This window comes from Centroberyx affinis, unplaced genomic scaffold (assembly GCF_046629955.1).
Source record: "Centroberyx affinis isolate AG114_WGS23_722 - 3 ecotype Tasmania unplaced genomic scaffold, CSIRO-AGI_Caff_v1 ptg000005l_1, whole genome shotgun sequence".
Lineage (NCBI taxonomy): Eukaryota > Metazoa > Chordata > Actinopteri > Beryciformes > Berycidae > Centroberyx > Centroberyx affinis.
The window spans coordinates 29,558-47,500 of NW_027278721.1; the positions used below are offsets into that span (position 1 = coordinate 29,558).

Sequence of the window (17,943 nt, forward strand, 5' to 3'; positions counted from 1 at the left end):
GCTTCAGTTCCTAGATCAGTAACATTAGACTGAAAAAACTCATAGTGCATGTTAGTGAAACCAACTCATATTTAATGTATGTGGATGTTTTTTTTCCAGTTTACTATTGCAATCCAGCTTCATAGCATGTAATCATGAACATGTTACCAAGCATTCACTAACAGGAAACATTAGAAAAAACAAGTCAGTACTATTTCAAGGCAGCAAGGAAATGTATGTTTTTGAGTTGAAATGCCTTCATATTTTTTGCAGTGTACAAACAACCAGTAGTATGGAGGTCATGGGTCAGAGGTCACAGCGCCCTGACAATATTCTTATGACACATGGCCTACAATGATCATGTGAGAGTCGCGCTAGGAAAATAGAGAGAAAACAGAGGGAGGAGAGGGGTAGAAATATAATTTTCAAGATGGGAGCAAATTAGAGAAAGTGAAGGAGGAAGATAGAATTTTTTCTTGTCAAGTGTACTATACAGTATTACTAAGACTTTATTCTCATAATCATGGCAGGTGGTTCCGGCAAAAACCTCTGTGTTTTTGACACAATTGAAGAGCATGATTACATGGTAGACAATTACCTCGACGAAACAAAGCACAAATCAGTACCCAAAGAAGAGATGATTTCAAAGATCGTGGCCAGAAGCAAAGAATGTCCAGCATACTTTCCCTTCTTCAACAACTGTGAACACCTTGCTACCGATGTGCGCTATGATCGGAAGGTTTCATTGCAGGTAAGGTTGGTTTTCCTTTTACTGTGCCAGATTCAACCTTGTTAGCTACCGCCTGGCCTGATCAGGACAGCACAACATTAACAACACTTAAGTGGTTTTGAAATTCCCAATCAAAGAGACACATTGGCTTTTATGACCGGCTGGCCAGTTATTCCTAATCATCTTCCAACAAAATACAGAAGGGGGCAGTAAAGCAGTGTGAACCTTTAGAGGTTGCATGCGTTAAGTAGTCACTTTGTGTTGTTTTGTCTGCTGAATGCCAAATTTACCAGTAGACCCAAACAATTCAGAAAAGGTCACAAATCATGTTCTGTGGGGCACTGTATGTATGTTCACCCATCAGTACGGGTCCATGCTTTATCTTATATACTTTGTTCACAGCTCGACACGTCAGCTCAAACACTCTGCACGGGCTTTCACTGCTACCAAATAACGGCTGAGATGCGCCAGCTGTTAAAAAATGCAACACCTGACAAAGTATGTGCTATTGTCATGGACTCCAGTGGGAAATCAAGCTAAGAAGAGTCGTGCTGATCCACCTGTCAGCGTGTCTCGCTCTCTTCTCCCTCTCTTTACATGAAGTGAAGCTTTACTTGAAATAAAAAAAAATGAGCAAGAATTGCGGTGTTGTTCATTGTCTTTGTTGGTGTAAACGTTGGCTAATATCTCAAGAAAATGAGCTGAAACTGAGCATTTAAAATCTGCTTCTTCACCAAACCTATCTCAATATTCATGAGCTAAGACCTAGCATCAGCTAGCATCAGCTAGGTCTTAGCTTCTAAGTGGCTGACAAGGATAAGGAAACATACAGGACTACAGGAAGAAATATTCAATTATTGTTATATCCTTTCTTGTTATGAGATCTTTTCGATATAAATTTGTCTCATTACGTTGAGATCTTTTCTCATTATGTGATAAAGATCTCATTATTATCATATCTTTTCTCATATCACGTAAATATAAACAAAGGATAAAAGGATCTCCTAATCTTGAGATAATACTGCATGGTTCACAGAGCCAGGTTCAGCATGCACAGTGTTGACAAGCTAATGATAATTCCATATAAAAGCAGATTAAATCAAGCATCCATGTCACTGTGGCCTCAGCTCTCCATATGACAACTGATATGTTGTGATCTTTTGTGAAGATCCTATTTCTCATCACAAGAAAACATCTTGTTATGAGAAAATATAAGAACAAGAAAATATCTTGCCATAAGAAAAGATAAAATGAAGAAAAGATCTTGTTTTAAGAAAAGATATGAATGAGAAAAGATCTTGTTATAAGAAAATATATGAAACAAGATTTTGTTATGAGAAAAAATGTAACAAGAAATTATCTTGTTATAAGAAAACATAAGAAAAGATCTCCACTACCTCCTCCCTCCCTTCATTGCCTACTGCTTTCCTCCTCTACGTCCTCATTTTATTCCCTCACTGCTGCCTCCTTTCCTCTCCTCCACTACCTCCTCATTTCCTTTCCTCTGCTACCCTCTCCTCCCCTCCACCTCCTCATTTTCCTCATATTGATCGACGGCATCTGCTACATCTTTTATCTCTCTTGATTGTGCAGCACGTTGTAACTTTATTTTGAGAAGTGCCATATAACTGAAGGTTGTAATCAGGCCCGGCCCCAGGGTTTCCGTGGCCCTAAAAAAGAAATTTGTGGCCCTATAACACTAAAGGTTACACACTCGCAGCTGACCCAATACACACATTTCCTTGTTTACAGCAGTCACCGCATAACAAAGCTTATGCTGACTTCAGGCTTGGAATGAAACTGTACAGCCCCTTTCATACCAAAGCAATGACCTGGGTAAGAAGGTAGGAGTGGTGGAGTGAACGGGTCTGACCTGGTAATCTTACTCTGTAATGCAACCCTGGAGTAGACTTTATATTAGGCATTGAAAAAGATGTTATAGTCTGAAAACTATCCCAAGCTTACTCAGAGGGATACAGTTATATACAGCGGGGTTACAGTGTAATCTATCAAGAGAAAAAAAAAAACATATCATACAAGATTAGCTAGTTAATTGTAAGCCTGTGGGCACAGATGTGTGTACAGAGCTCAAACCTGGGTAACCTAAATGTAATTCAGTCTCATCAGTATCATTCAGCAACAATATTATAGCCTACTTTCTATGCCTGTCCATTATTACATTCCACATTTAATTTATTGATAACTGGAGACCTTGCTTTCTTGTATGATTTCACTGGAACAGTAGATCTATATCCTCATCCTCAAGCACTTTCTCAAAAACATATATCCTATCAATCCTATTGTGGCGGGGTGGCGATATAAGCAAACAGAATATAACTAACCCGACAACGCCACCTGGGGAGTTTCACCCCAGGAAGTATAATGAGGAACCTGGACTAATACCTCGGTCATACACAGGCTACACAAGTTCGATAACTAAAGTAAGACAGAGACGTGATTCCAAAAGAAATGCAAATTTATTGAATAATTAATGACTGGAAGGGTCTGTGGAGAGGATGGGTTAAACACAAATGAAAAAGGAATCAAACCTATGTGAAAGGAAGTAACAAAATATTTATTACAATTTAATTAATGTCTAACAAATGCAATTCTTTTACTAAAACACTTCCAGTACCTACGAAGAGGAGCGTGGGCTGAGGCCAGCAATGGAGAGGCAGACTAACTGAGGGCGTGTCCAGGGGTGCAACCACTTACCTACCACACGTGTATTCACTGCAAAACAGCAATCACAGCAAAAAGGTGAAAAACAGTGTCCCAGTGCTCTTTTACCAGTACAAACTTGTGAAGGGAACCGCACCAGGGTGTCGAGCCTCTCCAACCAGCCAGCACTCTGCTCCCTTATAAGGAGATAACAGATATACTAGATTACTCGAACAACATAAAAAGGTCATTAATAACAAACCAGTTGGCTCTCACTAAAAGTACCAGATACAACTGGCAACGAGATAAAACAACCAAGTCAACACATACACAGTAAATACAAAACTATAGAGGCAAAACAGCAGCTGATAGAGACCTACAATACAAGAGGCACATTAGTAACAGGTCTATAACACTATAATAACCATTACCTCGGGTATTTATCGTACCCTACTTACCCCTAACTACAGTGACCAGTACCTTGACGAAATGTGCGCTGGCTACGCAGACTCAGGGTGGTAAGAATCCACAACACCCAAGGGCAGACAGGAACTATAGCAGATAAGATTGATCAGTTGCAGTACCACTTCACATGTGCTTGGTGTACAAACAGTTGGAAAACCTACCTTAATTCACAAATCTCAGCCAGCAGACACCAGTACGACCAGGTAGACAGGAGACTATTACAAACAAAATAAAACTCAGTCATTGAGTACATAGAAACACCCTTAAACAACCTCATGACTGCATCACCTACCTCAGAGTCACAAAGAGGGGCCAATATGGCAACCAACAGGCAGAGAAAAGGAAAGGCAGCCATGATGCCACAGCTGCCTTAAATACCCTGACAAGCTAATTGGAGGGCTGGACCAGGGAGGAGTCAATCTAGTGCTGTGGGGGGTGTGTTGAGAACTAAGAGGGAGTACTGCATTAATATTGAAACAAGTGTTCCTACTACACTATCAACCGCTGGTCTTACCTTTTTACTGTATCTCCATCATGTAATTCCAGTTAGCCTATTCAAAACTTTGCACTACGCAACACAGCTCACACAATAAAACACCCTCCCATATGGGCTGATATGGTCACTTGTGATGATGATGCTCATTTTTTGCAGACCTGCCCTTCAAGTAGTAGACTAAAGATATAACTGCACTGTGCACAAGATAAAAATGCCCACATAGGCTACTATGAGACATCCTAATCATACATAAAGGAAACTGCAATGGCTTCAACCATTTACCAGAAAAATTCTGGTTCGAGTAGTTACGCATCAATATTCAATACAAATACTTTCATAGGATATTGATTTTGAATGTAGGAAACAATGTCAGCGAATAATGCAATAAAACGTGTCGTGGTGCTCAGCTGGACCGCGCTGGTTTTGAAATGCCCACAGTGATGCGGCTTACAGCCCTTCACTCGACCAATTCTCATGTTATTACCAATTATTTCTGGACACTCAATATAGCTAACGTACAATTGCCCGCATATTTAACTAACTGTGGGACTTACAGGTCCGCACTCCAAAAAAAATCTGTTTCAGAGTCATCTATTCAAATATGAATTTCGATTGTCCCAGCAGAGACCTAATAGATTACAGAATATGCTAACATGTTTACAAAAAAAAAAAAAAAAAATCATGCTTACCTTGTCTAATTTTCCAAAATAGTCCACACAGCGGACATATGGACAGCAAATTCAACTTTTTGCCATGAGGCTTTATTGATCCCCGAGGGGAAATTGGAAAAAAAAAAAAAAAAAGGATTTCTGATTCTGAACCAAAACCATACGCCAAACAAGGGTGGATGCCTGTTGAGAGGGAGGGAGTGAGGGTCCGGCACCTCGCGGTTTGGGACTACCTGTATTCCGGGAAATAATTTGCGTGGTTCCTCTGTTTTGCACCTGACAACACCCCCACCCATACTTATCACTCAGCCAAGCACCACACCCATACACCACTGACTACACTGGCTATCACATCCCATTTACTCATTTGCTATAATTTGTTAGCCTGGTTTATAAATAAATTATCTTTTAGCATTTAAAGTTCTGCGTGGTCTCCCATCTTTTGTCGCATACATGAGCCGGTCTGTGACAAGTGAATATGAGGCATCAGCAGTAGCAGACTGTGGTTCAGATGGTCAGATCCCAGCTGTGTGTGTGTGGGACAGTATGAACTGTGAAGCAGAGTACTCAGCCAGCTTTCCCCTGTATAAATAAAAGGTTCAAAGCTTGGATGCCTTCTTGTCTTTTCCCTCAGAGTGTAAAGGAGTGTCCTGTAATGATCCTGGTGGCTGATAGGTATGAAAAAGCATCACTTTCAACCACACAACTCACTATCTATCAAGCCCGTTTTATATCCTGTTAATGACACAATTATTTAGAAAATCTCCATAAGGACACACTAGAAGAAGTGAAATTAGCTGCTGAGGCCATAACCTCTTGTGGAAAAAAATTATTGACTTTATATTTGTAGCAGAAGTTGGATTCTGGTCCACTGACTTTGTAACGTGAGGGTTCGATAGGTGGTGGTTGGATCACTCCACCATATCCAGACGGATATTAAACAGCACTTTACTTTTCTCCACACATCAGTTTTACAACTACAACACTTCCTTGTTCTGACTCCCATGTGTCTGAACTAACCAATCAGAAGCAAGGACTTAAACTAAGGTAAATGTGAGGGAAACACAGAGGTAGATTCAGCAGATTATTACAGCTGTTTTAAAAATGCAGATGTAAGGATTTAAACATGTACATATGTAAATAATAATTGTGTAAACATAAATATGTAAATAGTTAACTGTGTAAACATAATAAATATATTTTTAGCACATTAACTAAAATATATGAATTAACTTAACTAAAATATACAAATTAACTGCTATACCTTACAGTAATATTACTGGCGATCAGCAACACTTGCGAACCCCCGCTGATGCATTATGGTTATTTTCTGCGAGCAGCCAGTAAAACCGATTAGTGATTATTGGTAAAATGATAAAGAAAATATTGAGGACCTCTGGGAATCATATTTCAGACTTTTTAAAGGCAGAGAGAAACAGAGAGCAACAAAACCCCCAGTCAGAGACAAATAACTCACATCACACATTACAACAGACCAAGATTTTTTTTTTAATGATATTTATTTTATCAGCTGCAGTCATGCTGTAGGATATATGTAAATTTAAAAATCATAACATTGATAAGAATAATGAAGTTACTTTGAGTGAGTTCTCTTCAGCTCATCAGCTCAGGAGACACCCAGAGGAAAAAGCCTTAAGGAGTGTGTGTGTGTGTGTGTGTGTGTGTGTGTGTGTGTGTGTGTGTGTGTGTGTCAGATAGAGAGAGAGAATGGGTGAAGGGGAGGATAAGTCTTGTGACTGGCGTGCAGCAGAGGAGCAGGGTTGGAATGCATTACATGTGAAATCAATATGCGAGGATAAAAAGCTCCACTGTCTGGAAATAAATACCAGCAGCATGGAGCTGGGAGAGTCACAGTCTCTCCTCTGTCTCATTAATGCTGAGCTTACACCGGCTTCCTTTACATTTCCAGACCGTACTTTCAGGTTCATGACTGGATTTGGTTTTGGTCGGTGTTCAGTATGATGTACAGAGTGCTGACAGTGGCAGGGCGATACGACTGTCAGCCAGGCCACACCAGCCTCTAGCTCAACATTGTTTTTCACAACAACAAATACCATAAATACCAACAACAGTTTTCCACACTTCTCTATTCACTTGCCATACTTTCTCAGACTTTCCAGACCGGCGCAGGAACGCAATCTGAGCCAGAGTTACAGAAACGTCCATTTTAATAGGTCTTTTGAGCTAGTATTGAATCTTAAAATCTTATTTTTTTTCCATTAAAACAAAGTGAAAACATCTGCCAGTGAGGTGAGATTATTTCACTTGCTTGATGTCAACTGATTCAATTAAATCTTTTGAAACAAGCTGATGTGAAACAAGTGAAATTATCTCACCCCTCCAGCAGATTTTTTTTAAACTTATTTAGGAAAAATAAGATGCTAAGAGTTAATAGTAGAGTCAAAGTTGAACTAACGACATGTGGAACACTTAGCAGTCTAGCGCAGTCTTCATCATCATCTTCTTCATCATCATCAGAAGTGTGTGTGTTGATGGCGGCGGCTACTCCACAGGCCGGATGCCCTTGGCCTCCTCCAGCTTCCTCAGGGTCTCGTCCCACTGGGTGAACTGCTTGGACAGCAGGAACATCTGCCAATCAGAGGTCAGGGTTCAGAGGGTCAGTGGGTCAGGGGGGCGGAGCTTAAGGGTCACTGTCTTTCAGAGGTTGTTTAGACGCCACGTAAAACCCGGCAGCAGCTAACTTCCTCACTGACCGGCTGCTGAATTTTGGAATCCACCAGCCACTTTTATGTTTCCCCAAAAAATTACTTTTAGAATGGAAAACTAGTTGTTTATCTGCCAAAGTGTTTTTTAAAGCAATAATCAGTGACATTTTCATATGAATGAATGTCTCCTCTGCTCCTCTCTCTCTTACAACTGCATGAATATGATCAGCTGACTTTTCCTGGATAAGCGTACCATTTTGTTGTACTCCTCGAAAAGCCTCTTCACCTCTTGGGATTGAGCTTCAGTTTGGTCCTGTGACAGAGAGAAACATGGAGGAGAGGAGTCAACAGAGAAAACCCGATGAGAGAGAGAGAGAGAGAGAGAGAGAGAGAGAGAGAGAGAGAGAGAGAGAGAGAGAGAGAGAGAGAGAGAGAGAGAGAGAGAGAGAGAGAGAGAGAGAGAGAGAGAGAGAGAGAGAGAGAGAGAGAGAGAGAGAGAGAGAGAGAGTCACCTGCTCTTTGATGTGAATCTGTGACAGGCGCTGCAGCTTGGTGGCGTGCTCTGGTACGTCTGTGAACAACAGATACACACTGAAACACAGCTAACAGGCCTCGATGCTACACACACACCCTGTTGTGTTTCAGAGTTGAGGTGAAACACAACAGCGAAGACTGCAAATTAAAATAAAAGCATTACTTATCCTCATTTCCCTCTGAAGCACAACAACATGTTGTCTTGATTAAGTATCCAAAAAACTGTCACCTAGGGCTGGGCGATATGGTTGAAATCAATACCATGATAATCATAAGGATTTTTCTCGATATCAATATATATCACGACATGGTTCATGTATGCAAAATCATGTTAAATAATCAAATTAATGTTCATCTCATTGAACCGAATGGTAATGTTAGGTGTGATGTCAAACAAAACAAAACAGAAATATTCAAATAATATTCCTACCATACCTCATTTTATGAGAGTTTTTAAGTAAAATTTGCTTGTCATCATCAATTTAGACAGCAGAAATGTGTGTCACGATACCAAAATATCTTCATATCATCACAATATGATTCCACTGAAAGACGATAAATGATAATATTGAATTATCGCCCAGCCCTACTGTAACCTGCACTAGAACCAGAACTGGGGCTAAAGCAGGGACAGAGGTGGAACCGAGACTAAACTCTGCCCTGCCACAGTACATGAAACCACAGAGGAGGCGGTGCGTTGCGTCCTTCCAGGTGAAACTCACCTCTGATGTAGTTGCTGTCCAGCAGCGGCTGCAGGTTGCTGACCTGCTCCAGCAGAGCAGCCTGGGAGAGCAGGAAGTCTTCCTCTGGAGACACAAACACAGCGGCATCACGGCAGGGCAAAAACACACAGCAGCATCTCAACTCTTTGTTTTTCCCCACATGTATGTACTGAATCTGATCGTCCTGTGTGGATTGACTACCAATTAGGGCTGTGCAAAGAAATCGATACAGCTGAGTATTGCAATATTTTTTTCCATGATACTGTATTGTTTTCCAGCCCCTCGTATCGATACATTAAAAAAAATTATTCATGTTTTAAACAGATTTAAAATGTCCCTTAAATTTCCCTCAAATCCCTTTGAATTAAATAGTTTTGACTCAATTTGTCCGCTGAGTTATCAATATAATGTGATGTACATATGAGACTACCCAGGTGGTACACAGCAAGTTGTATTTTCAGCTCTATTTTTAAATTTTCAGTAAATTATGTAGAGTATTGCAGTGTAACGCAATATGTATTGTATCCCAATGTATCGTGATACAACTGTATTGTGACCCATGTATCGTGATACATATCCTATCGTGAGGTCCTTGCCAATTCCCAGCCTTACTACCAATCTCTGCCAACTGCTGCAATTTACTGTTTACCTGAATAACCTAGCGTGTGATTTGCCATGAGTTGCTATTTCCTTGTCATCTCTCACACTAACCTTTTGACAGTTATTTTTTTATTATTATTTTATTTTTTAATTTTTTTTAATTTTTGACAGAGTTATTTGCTGCTGTATAGTCTTTTTAAATTCATAATCTCTTGGCTGCCTAATAACTTAATAATATAATTCTTATTGTATAATATAATAACAATAAACCTTACATGTATAGCACTTCACAAAAAATACTTTTCTGCTTTATAGTCAACAAATAAAGACTATAAGATATAGCGGGGTCCACTAGTCATTCCAGCGTTCATCTGATCCACCAAGCAGCATGAAGCCTATTTCACTGACATTTCAACTTTTCAGACAGGTTTGCCACTTATTCCTTCATCTTCTACCAAGAGACATCGAGTGAGGAACCACTGAGCAGTGTGAACCAGTGTTTTAAGGGTGGGGTGGTGATTTATTGCTGTTTTTGTTTTTATTTTTACTCATCTAGCCCCAAGTCCTCCTGCTTCTTACCAGCCAGGATGAACTCCAGCTTCATGGCGTCGGGGACGGCGATGTGGTCGGTGAACTGGGGGTCCAGGTACTTCAGCAGGTCCTCGACTGCACCGCAGCAGAAAACACAACAAGATAAAACACTGACTACAGTCTGCAGCCTCATGACAGAGAACCTCCTGCAGGGAGCGTTGTGACATTTTGAAGTTTAGTCTGTTTTTTAACTTCACCAGGCAGAAGGACTACATGAGCATGACTAAAACAATAATGCTGATTATTTTGATAGATTAGTCTTGATGATTTGAGGAACAAGATTTTTTTGCTGCACTTTTAGCATTTCATATCAAGATCTTCACTATTTTCAACTACAGAGGGTGTCTTTGATGAAAAGAAGTTTCAATATTGTTGTCATGCCAATATTCCACGACTATTAACTGTAGAAACTCTATACAATACTACTACATAAATTTTGTAGAGCCTACCCATCAATCAAACTTTATTTATATGCAATGCGATGCGCTTGACAGAGAGTAGATGCAATTTAAAACCAAATATCTAAACAGAAGAACAACAAATAGTACATATCTTGTGTTAGGCAATAAAAAAAGATTTGAAAAAGCCTTGAGGTAAAAGCAAGCCCAAAACGGCAGGTCTTGAGCTTTTGTTTAAAAATGAATCAGCGTACGAACAGACGTTTGCCAGTTTGAATCCTGACTGGGAAAACCTGGGCAAGTGAATGAGGCACGTTCTCCCTTCCCTTAACAACTGCTGCTGAACTGCCCTTCAGCAAGGCACTTGCTACTGTACCAGTGTGAAGCAGTGTGTTGCTGGAGAGAGCATGCACTCAGCAAACCCTTCCCCAACATGCCTTTACTCCAGGCCTAGTGGAGTGATACCAGCGCGGTGTGTGACTCACTCTTCTTGTGCAGGATCTTCACTCGCTCTCTCTTGTTGGCTGTGTTGGCCAGAGCAGCCTGGACCCTGCCCAGGGACTCTGCACACTGCAGACAGAGACATCCATTACTTCACATATCATTAAAACAAATACAACATCTACTAAATTTTCCAGTAGCTTGTATACCCGCCTAAAGCTCCAGAGACAAATCCAGCTCTTAGTTAAAAGTGATGTTCTTCTCATCACATGATGTTCTGCTGAGACGCCACATTCACAGGCTTAGAGGCCACATAGTTAGCTAGGTTAGCTATTGAGCTGGTAAGTACATCTATTACAGCTGATGTCCATACACTGAAGTGAGCAGCTATCACAATTTCTGATATAATGCAATTACTTAGCACTAAGTTACCCAGTTGAGCTAACGTTAGGTGCATAGCTTTAACCTAACGTTAGGTTCTTGCACGGACAGGGCGTTCACTCGCTGACAGTGACAGTGCTAGCGTTGCTCGGCTAACAGCTAGCTTGTTTGCTAGCCCTCCAAACATCATCCTCGATATAATTCTGGACAAACCTTGACGGTTTTTCCACCTCTATTTCTTCTTTCGCCGTGTATACGACTTTCCAGCGTCTGAAGACGCATTTCCAGGTTATCCATGTCCGCTTTTCTGTCCATTGTTCAAGCTACCGCTGAGCACAACAAAACCGACAGCTCTTGAATGACGTGGTTTACAAGGGACGTCGCATATTGATTAGACAACCTCAACGGAATTGAAAATATGCCGTGGTTGTTGTGGAAAGCGGAACAGCTTTTCTACTCCACAGGCTTCTGGAAATAAATATGACATATCATACCTAAACTAAGATTTATATTTAATAAATGCATATCGTAAATATTAAGAAAACATCCCGCGATGGCTGCGAATTAGGGTGTTTATGTTGTAATTGCAGTTTTTAAAGTGAACAGTAGTCGTCGCTCTTTAGCATTGGACGGGGATTTTTTTTTTTTTAGCATTTCCAGTGACAGGCGGCGAATGACAACACCGACCGTCACGGCCCTTCCATCAAAGCTCGACAAAAGTAAGATTCACATACAAATCATATCTGTACCTCACTTACACGAAATTGCCGCTTGTGTCCCATGACAACAGTACCGGGCAAGCGAGCACATTTGTTTGTTCTAAACAATTCCCTTGGCTTGCTTCTACTAGCTGAGTTAGCTTACCTAGCCCTGAAGCTAACGTCAGTTTTTGCATTACAGCTGCGTAGCTTGCTAGGCTTGGAGTTGGATAGCACTTTACAGGGAACGTTGCTGCCTTCTGCCTCAACTTAAGTTAGTAATAACTGCCTCGACAGTTCAGGAAGACTTTTCTGGCGTTACCGTTGACTAAATTAGTTGAGTGAAGGCAGTTAGCTTATCCACTGTATGCCTGTCTCACTGTGGTTTGGGGGTTGTGTGGCTGAAAAGTTTACTGTATCTCTCTCTATCTCTTTCAATTTTTATTGAGCCAAAGAATCATATACATACAGTATATTATTGTGTCAATGCTCATTTCCATGTATATGAAAATAAGCCTAACCCTAATTATAAAATTATATTTAGGTATCTTCACAGATACAAAAAATGTGATACAAAAATATAGGATTGTTTCTTGAGATTTGGAACAATATCAAAAACAAACAAACCAAGAAGAGAAAGGGAAATTAAAAGTAAAGAAATAGGTGACCTTTCCCCGTAGCCTTCCCTATCTTCCCAAGTCTTTCCCGTTTCCTTGTCCTCTACCCTTCACTCACCCATTTACTCATTAAATGAAGTATGACACAGTGTATAAGTGTAGGCTACAACTTAGTAACTTCTAGGTGCAAGGTATGATATGAGGGGTTGCCAGATCGTATTATATTGTGAGAGTCTGCCCTCTAATACATATCTTATCCTTTCCAAATGTAATGTACTGGTCAGATCACGTAGCCACATTTTGGAGGTAGGAACCGTTGTTTCTTTCTGAAAAGTTGATCTAATGCTAGGTTGTCTGCTGTGCTGTGGACAGCAGGAAGCCAGCTGCCTCCAGACCTGAGGATCTGTACGTTAGTCGGGGAATCCTTCCTGTATGAGCCTCTGGGAGCAGCAGCAGCATGGCAGATGACAAGGACGTGCTGAGAGACGTCTGGTTCGGCCGGATCCCCACCTGCTTCACTCTGTACCAGGACGAGGTGACCGAGAGGGAGGCCGAGCCCTTCTATGTAAGTGCGACTACTGACTTACTTCCATGGCCGAAGACTACGAACCCAAATCCCACTTGTGCTTGACACTATGTGGAGGCAGCTCCACACTGAACTGATAGTGATGGCAGTGACTCACCTGCATGCCTCTGAGGGGAATCCCCCCCCCCCCCCAGCAGTGCACCTGACAGCAGAATATAAAGAGGAGCAAAGGGATGATATAGGATATCTTTATGTTTAGGAAAACTAATAAGCCTCTCCTGCTCATCTATCAGCAGTGGTGGCCCCTAGTGCTGGAATATCCTGCTATAAAATGAGTAAAACTCTGTCCTTCTGTCTGTCTGCATCCATTTTGCTCCTCAGTGGGTTGGCGAGTCAATCTGAAACTGCACATGGGCATTGAGCATTGGCATAGGCAGGGACTGACGAAGCTGATTTTGCCATTTTCCCAAATTTAAGCTGTTTATTAGCTTTTTTGGAAAGTCTGTGTGGAGTTGTGGCGCGTACATCCCCGGGTATGGATTAGTACAGTGGTTCTCAACATGGGCTCCGGGACCACCAGGGGTCCTTGAGGGCATTCCAGGAGGTCCCCAGCAAATTGTTAAACTTCATTATTTTGTCATTTTAGAATGACTATTTTGATCATAGTTTCTCTGTTATCTCTCTACCTACAGTACAGATAGTCATGGAATTCTGGACAAAATCATATCTGACATTAAACATATTTTCAGATTTGGGTCAGAGAGACAAAATCTCATCAAATGGGGGTCCGTGGCCCTAATGTGGACTAAATTAGGGGTCCTTGATATGAAAAAGGTTGAGAACCACTGGACTAGTAAAGAGGAACAAAGGGATATATAGGATATCTTTATGCTTAGGAAAACTAATACGCCTCTCCTGCTCATCTCTCAGCAGTGGTGGCCCCTAGTGCTGGAATATTACTCCTAATGATAGAAAAAAAACATGGCAATGTAAATTTATCACATGATGACATTATTGCTCATGTATGTCCGGCTTACCTGGCTGCTTTCAGTACTGAAACAATAGTCTGATTCTAGTTCACAGACAAGATTTTTGCTCCTGTCCAATCTGACAGATACCGATATTCAGTGAAAGTAGTGGGTTTTGGTAGCATAGTGGTTAGAATTCCTGGAGGTTGCTGGTTCAAATCCCAACACCAGCTGAGAAAATTTAGCCTAATTAAAAAAAAAAAAGTGTAGTCCTAATGCTTAAAAGTAATGTTTTCTTTGAGATAAAGAGTCCAAAGCACTACAACTTGCATTAGAGCCAGACCTTTGATTAAAGCTACAGCCCTGCAGCTCCTCACTGTCAGTTGGTCAAGTTCCCGCCACCCGACACCTGTCAGTCATCTTGATGATGTCATCTCTCCTGAGGCTGAGGGAACCGGTGGTGTAAAGCCTCCACAGCCGATCTGACGCTGATGTTCACTGTGTGTCTGAACGTTTAGCTTCGCTCTTCTTTCTTTTCTTCCTGCTTTCCTCCGTCGTTGTCGTTGTCATTGTTGTTGTTGTTGTTGTTGTTGTTGTTGTTGTTGTGACGTCCTGCTCTGCGGCCGCTAGCCTCACCTTGACAGACACAATCAGCTCACTGCCGGCCATGCCCCCACAGCAAATGGTTCATGCCCCCAAAACATCCCAAACATTGAAAAGCTGATTTCGGGCAAACAGGGATTTAGGCATGAACACACAGGGTCACAGACTGATAATGTGTGATATATCCTGTTGATTTGTTATTTTAATGTAAAAAAAAGTTGCATTTAACCGCTTTAAAATAGTGACGGCGATGGAACCTAAACTGACCTTAGGCCTCCCGTGCACCACTGCAGCATACAACAACAGATGGAAGCCTCCTGTTTTAATCTTGCGTCCTACGTCCTCCTCTCTCTCCTAGCTGCTGTTGCCCAGGGTGAGCTACCTGACTCTGGTCACAGACAAGGTGAAGAAGCACTTCATGAAGGTGATGAAGGCCGAGGACGTGGAGGAGATGTGGTTCGAGTACGAGGGGACGCCGCTCAAATGGTGAGATAGATAGATAGATAGATAGATAGATAGATAGATAGATAGATTATTAAGGTACTTTTGCTGTATTTCGCCCACGGGAAATTGGGGAGAGGGTACTGGTCCACATTCTCCAACAAATACCTTCCACAGTCAGAACCATAAACATGTGTTCACACCACTGCAACTCCAGAAACCAGTCACCGGTCCATTCATTTACTGTGACCAGAGAGACGTCAGCTGCTGTTAACCGCGCTCACCTCACTTCCTTATTCGTCCGTCTGACTGCAGATCAGCAGCAGAGACAGTCAGCAGCTCCTGTGTGATAGCTTGCAGTCGCTAAGTTCAGCCACAAGATGTCAGCGTTGCATCACAGATAATGAAGAGCTACGATGCACAGAAATAATATACAGTATGTGTGAATTCTTTAAAATGGGTGGCATTCCCCTTTAGGGACTGTAGGGCCATGTCCAAATTCCTTGGAAAGCATGGAGAATTCACACACAATTCTCCAAGTCCCAAGTCTAAATGTAGATTATCAAGTCAAGTCCATGTCATTAATGTCAAGTCTCAAGTCTAAATGTAGAACAGCAAGTCAAGTCAGAACAAATCAAGAGTCCAGTATCAATTTAACATCTTAAAGAAAACTAAATATCGAGGACTTTTCAATGCAATATGGTTTTAATAGGATAAAAACTTGGTAAGAGCATCATGAGTTTGATTTCTATAATCAGTTTCAACTTCAATAAATTCAATCATTCCATACAAATTCAGAAAACAGAATTTAAATTCAGTCGTCTGCTGGAACAAATCTCATCACTTTCAATCTAAGTCATTTACACAAACACAAGATCTCAAGTCAAGACTTTAGAAACCTTTTCAAGTCATCAGAGTACAAGTCAGAGTCAAGTCCCAAGTCACCAGAACCCAAGTCAAGTCAAGGCTCAAGTCTTTTCTTCATGCATCAAGTCAAGTCTCAAGCAGTTAAAAGTGTGACTCGAGTCCAAGTCATGTGACTTGAGTCCCCGCCTCTGGTTCTTGAGGATATAATCACCCCCCCCCCCCCCCCCCCTTCCCTAAAAACCTAGTTTTCCGCCCTGCCTTTAGATCTACCAATGGGAATGCATACACACGGGAAACAGAACGCAGCCTCAACTCTGATGTCGAGCTGATAGCGTCTCGTCGATCTTTGCACTAATGACGCCGTTTCCTGTTTACTACTTCCTGGTTCCAGGCACTATCCAATCGGAGTGCTGTTTGACCTGCACGGCTCCAACACTGCCCTGCCCTGGAGCATCACTGTGCACTTTAAGGTGAGAGCCAACCAGCAGCGACTGGCCCACTGGTTCTTATGGGCCCACTGGTACTGGTACTGGGCTGATAGCAGGCAGAGGGAGGGAGGGTGTGTGTGTGTGTGTGTGTGTGTGTGTGTGTGTGCCTGACCACACCTCATTTTAAGACCAACACACCCATGGGCGCACAGATGGGCCCATGTACATTTGCCATTTAAACAACGTGGGCGCTGGGCGTGAAAATGACAACCGCGTGGGTCGGAAACTAGCAATAACACTTGGGCTGCACTTTGCGCCGGGTGTAAGATACGTTCCTGGGACTTCCCGAAACTCTGAGTTCAGGCTCATGATAGGAACTAAAGACATTTTTGTTAGAGAGAGTGTTAGAGAGAGAGTTAGAGAGAGTGTTAGAGAGAGTGTTAGAGAGAGTGTTAGAGAGAGTGTTAGAGAGAGTGTTAGAGAGAGTGTTAGAGAGAGTGTGTTAGAGAGAGTGTTAGAGAGAGTGTTAGAGAGAGTGTTAGAGAGTGTGTTAGAGAGTGTGTTAGAGAGTGTGTTAGAGAGAGAGTTAGAGAGTGTGTTAGAGAGTGTGTTAGAGAGAGAGTTAGAGAGTGTGTGTTAGAGAGAGTGTTAGAGAGAGTGTGTTAGAGAGTGCGTTAGAGTGTTAGAGAGTGTGTTAGAGAGTGTGTTAGAGAGAGTGTTAGAGAGAGTGTGTTAGAGAGAGTGTTAGAGAGAGTGTGTTAGAGAGAGTGTTAGAGAGTGTGTTAGAGAGTGTGTTAGAGAGTGTGTTAGAGAGAGAGTTAGAGAGTGTGTTAGAGAGAGTGTTCGAGAGAGTGTTCGAGAGAGTGTTAGAGAGAGTGTTAGAGAGTGTGTTAGAGAGTGTGTTAGAGAGTGTGTTAGAGAGAGTGTTAGAGAGTGTGTTAGAGAGTGTGTTAGAGAGTGTGTTAGAGAGTGTGTTAGAGAGAGTGTTCGAGAGAGTGTGTTAGAGAGAGTGTTAGAGAGAGTGTGTTAGAGAGTGTGTTAGAGAGAGTGTGTTAGAGAGTGTGTTAGAGAGTGTGTTAGAGAGTGTGTTAGAGAGTGTGTTAGAGAGTGTGTTAGAGAGAGTGTTAGAGAGTGTGTTAGAGAGTGTGTTAGAGAGTGTGTTAGAGAGTGTGTGTTAGAGAGGGTGTGTTAGAGAGAGTGTGTTAGAGAGAGTGTTAGAGAGAGTGTTAGAGAGAGAGTGTTCGGGCTGAAAGATATTGACAAAAAATCATCTAATTGTGATTATTTGACAGAATATTGCAGTTTCAACTGTGATTCATATCATCGCATCGTATCAGTTTGTCTTGTCATAAATGTTTTTAGAACTTCAAAATTATGTAAAGAAAAGAGATTCTCTTAAAAAAACCCAAAAAAAACAAAACGATGTCAGTGTGTAGAATTTA

At 41.6% G+C, this 17,943-nt stretch overlaps 2 protein-coding genes across 4 annotated transcripts in view; one reads left to right on the plus strand and one right to left on the minus strand.

The window, feature by feature from the left end:
- Positions 1–6,498: 6,498 nt before the first annotated feature.
- On the minus strand, positions 6,499–11,708 carry dctn3 (dynactin 3 (p22)). Its single transcript, XM_071517344.1, has 7 exons — positions 11,567–11,708; positions 11,017–11,101; positions 10,122–10,208; positions 8,943–9,026; positions 8,199–8,257; positions 7,940–7,999; positions 6,499–7,609 (listed from the first exon to the last, which is right to left on the minus strand). Exons 1-7 carry the CDS (start codon positions 11,666–11,668, stop codon positions 7,523–7,525), a joined length of 564 nt encoding a protein of 187 aa, XP_071373445.1. The 5' UTR covers positions 11,669–11,708; the 3' UTR covers positions 6,499–7,522.
- Positions 11,709–12,016: 308 nt separating this feature from the next.
- Positions 12,017–17,943, plus strand: part of atg5 (ATG5 autophagy related 5 homolog (S. cerevisiae)) — a 46,974-nt gene continuing 41,047 nt past the window's right edge. Inside the window, exons 1-4 of one of the 3 annotated variants that reach the window (XM_071517151.1) lie at positions 12,017–12,072; positions 13,018–13,233; positions 15,124–15,251; positions 16,465–16,543. In XM_071517151.1, the coding sequence (XP_071373252.1) occupies positions 13,126–13,233; positions 15,124–15,251; positions 16,465–16,543 (315 nt within the window). In that variant the 5' untranslated portion in view covers positions 12,017–12,072; positions 13,018–13,125. The remainder of the gene's footprint in view (positions 12,073–13,017; positions 13,234–15,123; positions 15,252–16,464; positions 16,544–17,943) is intronic. The other 2 variants (XM_071517067.1, XM_071517225.1) reach the window with 2 other exon arrangements.

Excerpts from the sequence above, each read along its gene's own strand:
- dctn3 (XM_071517344.1), bottom strand. The coding sequence starts at position 11,668 with ATGGACAGAAAAGCGGACATGGATAACCTGGAAATGCGTCTTCAGACG. Across the intron at positions 11,102-11,566 it reads GAGGTGGAAAAACCGTCAAG|TGTGCAGAGTCCCTGGGCAG; the intron begins GTTTGTCCAGAA and ends CTCTGTCTGCAG. Across the intron at positions 7,610-7,939 it reads TCGAGGAGTACAACAAAATG|ATGTTCCTGCTGTCCAAGCA; the intron begins GTACGCTTATCC and ends TCTGATTGGCAG.